This window comes from Suillus subaureus (assembly GCF_016647635.1).
Source record: "Suillus subaureus strain MN1 chromosome Unknown BJ212scaffold_365, whole genome shotgun sequence".
In the NCBI taxonomy this organism is placed as follows: Eukaryota; Fungi; Basidiomycota; class Agaricomycetes; order Boletales; family Suillaceae; genus Suillus; species Suillus subaureus.
In genome coordinates, this window is record NW_024538921.1 from 2788 (window position 1) to 5293 (window position 2506).

General features: G+C 49.6%; 1 protein-coding gene across 1 annotated transcript; it reads right to left on the bottom strand.

Moving 5' to 3' along the window:
- Window positions 1-1150: 1150 nt before the first annotated feature.
- BJ212DRAFT_1291839 (uncharacterized protein) lies at window positions 1151-2065 on the bottom strand (the record flags this gene model as incomplete). Its single annotated transcript, XM_041332121.1, has 1 exon — window positions 1151-2065. One exon carries the CDS (start codon window positions 2063-2065, stop codon window positions 1151-1153), a length of 915 nt encoding a protein of 304 aa, XP_041185151.1.
- Window positions 2066-2506: the final 441 nt, after the last annotated feature.

Below are 2506 nucleotides of genomic sequence, written 5' to 3' on the forward strand. Positions count from 1 at the left end.
CTCTGATCTGGGAGGCAAGCGCCAAACCAATAAGCATATCATGGCGAAGGTTCCGTATGTGCACGGGTAGAGATTTGAGTCGATGAACGAGTTGATGGATGGGATGGGGTGTGGTAGGGATCTTGCGATGTGCGACAAGTTTTGGATAAGCTGGAATTTTCCTGGCCTCCCTGGTTTCAGGATGAGAGAGAGGGGGGCTGTCTGGAAGGGACCGATGAGGGCCTCGATGTCTGTAGTGGATAGTGGGCCCAGATAATGGCCAGCTTCAAACTCACAGGAAAGAATTGTGGCAAACACATCAGCATGCTCGGTGATGGAAGGGTGATTAGGGGGGGTATGGGACCTTGTAATGCTAGGAATACTGCCGCAAAAACCATATTGTAATGAATGTGGGATGTGAGGGTATTTAAGTATGAGGCGTGACTTGGTGAGTGCGAGAAGCCAAGCACTGGGATTATATGGGGTGAGAGCTCTGATTTTCCTGTCCTTGAGGACAGCCTTGAGCACCATGATCTGCACTCCTGCAGCCTGAACATGTGTGGATGTGCTCTTTGCTGGTGTTTGCACAGCCATTGGGGTGTTGCCAATCGTAGCAGAGCTGCAGGCCTTGGGTGTTGATGAGGCAACCCTTTGCGTTTCATCGGCAGAATGTGGGAGTCTTTCCATCCCACAAGAACTCACTTTTGCATTTGTGGATGTTGTGGGGAAGCGGCTGAGGCATAGAGCACAGGCAAAGAGGCCAACTGACATTGCGCTGTTCTGAAAAAGCTGCTTGTCTTGGGTGAGCCACTTCTGGTCTTGACAGGGACACTGGCATGTGGATGGTGACGTGCGAGGGGGAGGACACCCTTGTGTATTGTGGGTTGGGGATCGTGAGTGTGAGCAAGTTGCATGATTGCTCCCCTGTGGTTGGTTATGGTGAGAGGATGCTTGATCATGGCTGGATTGGTGATGGGTCTGTGAAGCAAGTTGGAACTGGGATGAGGGGAAGCAGTGGATGGTTAAGGGCCATTGGTGGTACAGGAGTGGGAGCATGGCAGCAAGCACCATTGGGGGCAGTGGCAGCGTTTTTGGAAGCGGGTGTGGAAGCGATAATGGAAGCAGGAGCAAAATGTTGCGAGTGGAAGTGAAGTGATTGTGAGAGTCAGGGTCAGCTATTGTGGTTCTGTTGGGTGGTAAAGGGGGAGAGACTGACCTCCACAAGGGTTTCTTGGCAAACTTTGTTCCATACTTCTTTGCCCATGTTCTTCAAGAGGGTGAGGTTGAAGACGCTAATGTCGAAGGCATTGTCGAGGACAAGGGTGTTGTGCCAATTGTGATGGACGCGAGCTGCATATAAGAGAAGTGCTCGTTCTCTGTATGGTTCGGAGCAGGAGGGATGAGACACAATGTTCATGAAGAACATTGTGAGAGCTTGCTGATGCTTGTCTGGCCATTTGAGCTTGTTGATGTACAGCAGGAAGCTGTTCTTGGTGAGGTCAAATTGGCACCACTCAAGATTGTGGTCTTGGATGGCTTTGCGAGAGGCTTTGAAGGATGTGACTGGTTTGAGGGCAACAAAGTCTTCAACTTTGGTGAGGCTGAAGGTGTTGTCTGCGCTGGTCTTGGCATCATTGGCTGTCTCTCTGCATCCATCTGGGCTGAAGTACCAGAGTTCAATGTACTTGAAGGACTTGAGTTTATGGATCATGTATTGGGAAGGGTGGGGGGTAAGGGTGTTGCCAATGGCTGCCCCGATTTTGAAATCGTTGATCTTTGGTTTCTTCTTCTCTGCTTCACAAAGTTCTGCTTCGGCTTCTTGTTCCAGGCACAAGCGTTCCTGGTCTACTTGTTCCCACTCTGTTTGTGCTGCGTGAGCTGCAAGACACTGGTCTTTGTCAACTTGCCTTGTCCATGCGACAACTCTGAGGTTGCAATCTTGTTCCCATGCAGTGGCAAGCTTGTTGGTGACTTCTTCATGTGTCATCTGAGTTCCTCCGATGATGCAATTTCTAAGACCCTCGAAGGTGGGTGAAGAAAAATCAGGCTGGATGTCCAGAACCGGGTCCGAAGCGATACAGGCCATATTGGATTAATGGGAATGGTTTGGGGTGATATTTATTAAGAGGTAGAAATAAGGAACACCAGTAGGTATGTTGGTGCTGATAAGGAACAGAAAATAGCTCGAATAGACTTAGATGTCTACGAGCGTGGTGGGGGAGCGGAAGCGAGAGACGCTACCTGCGTCTTCCGCTCGCCCAAAGACAATACTCTAATCCTGCGCTCGTGCCTCGCTACGTAATAGAGTGGCAAAGTCTGTAAGGCGAAAGGTAGTGATATGTATGGGGATTTCCCACGTGACTGTTGGTGTCGTAAGCATTTGGTCTACCTTTTCTGACTACATAATCCCTTTCTATCAAGAGGTTTCGTTGAATGGCGCAAATGCAGTGTGCTCGGTTTCTTTCAGGCTGTCTGAAGTCCAATAAGATTCTGTGTCGTCTCCGTCGTATCACCAAAATTTCTTTTT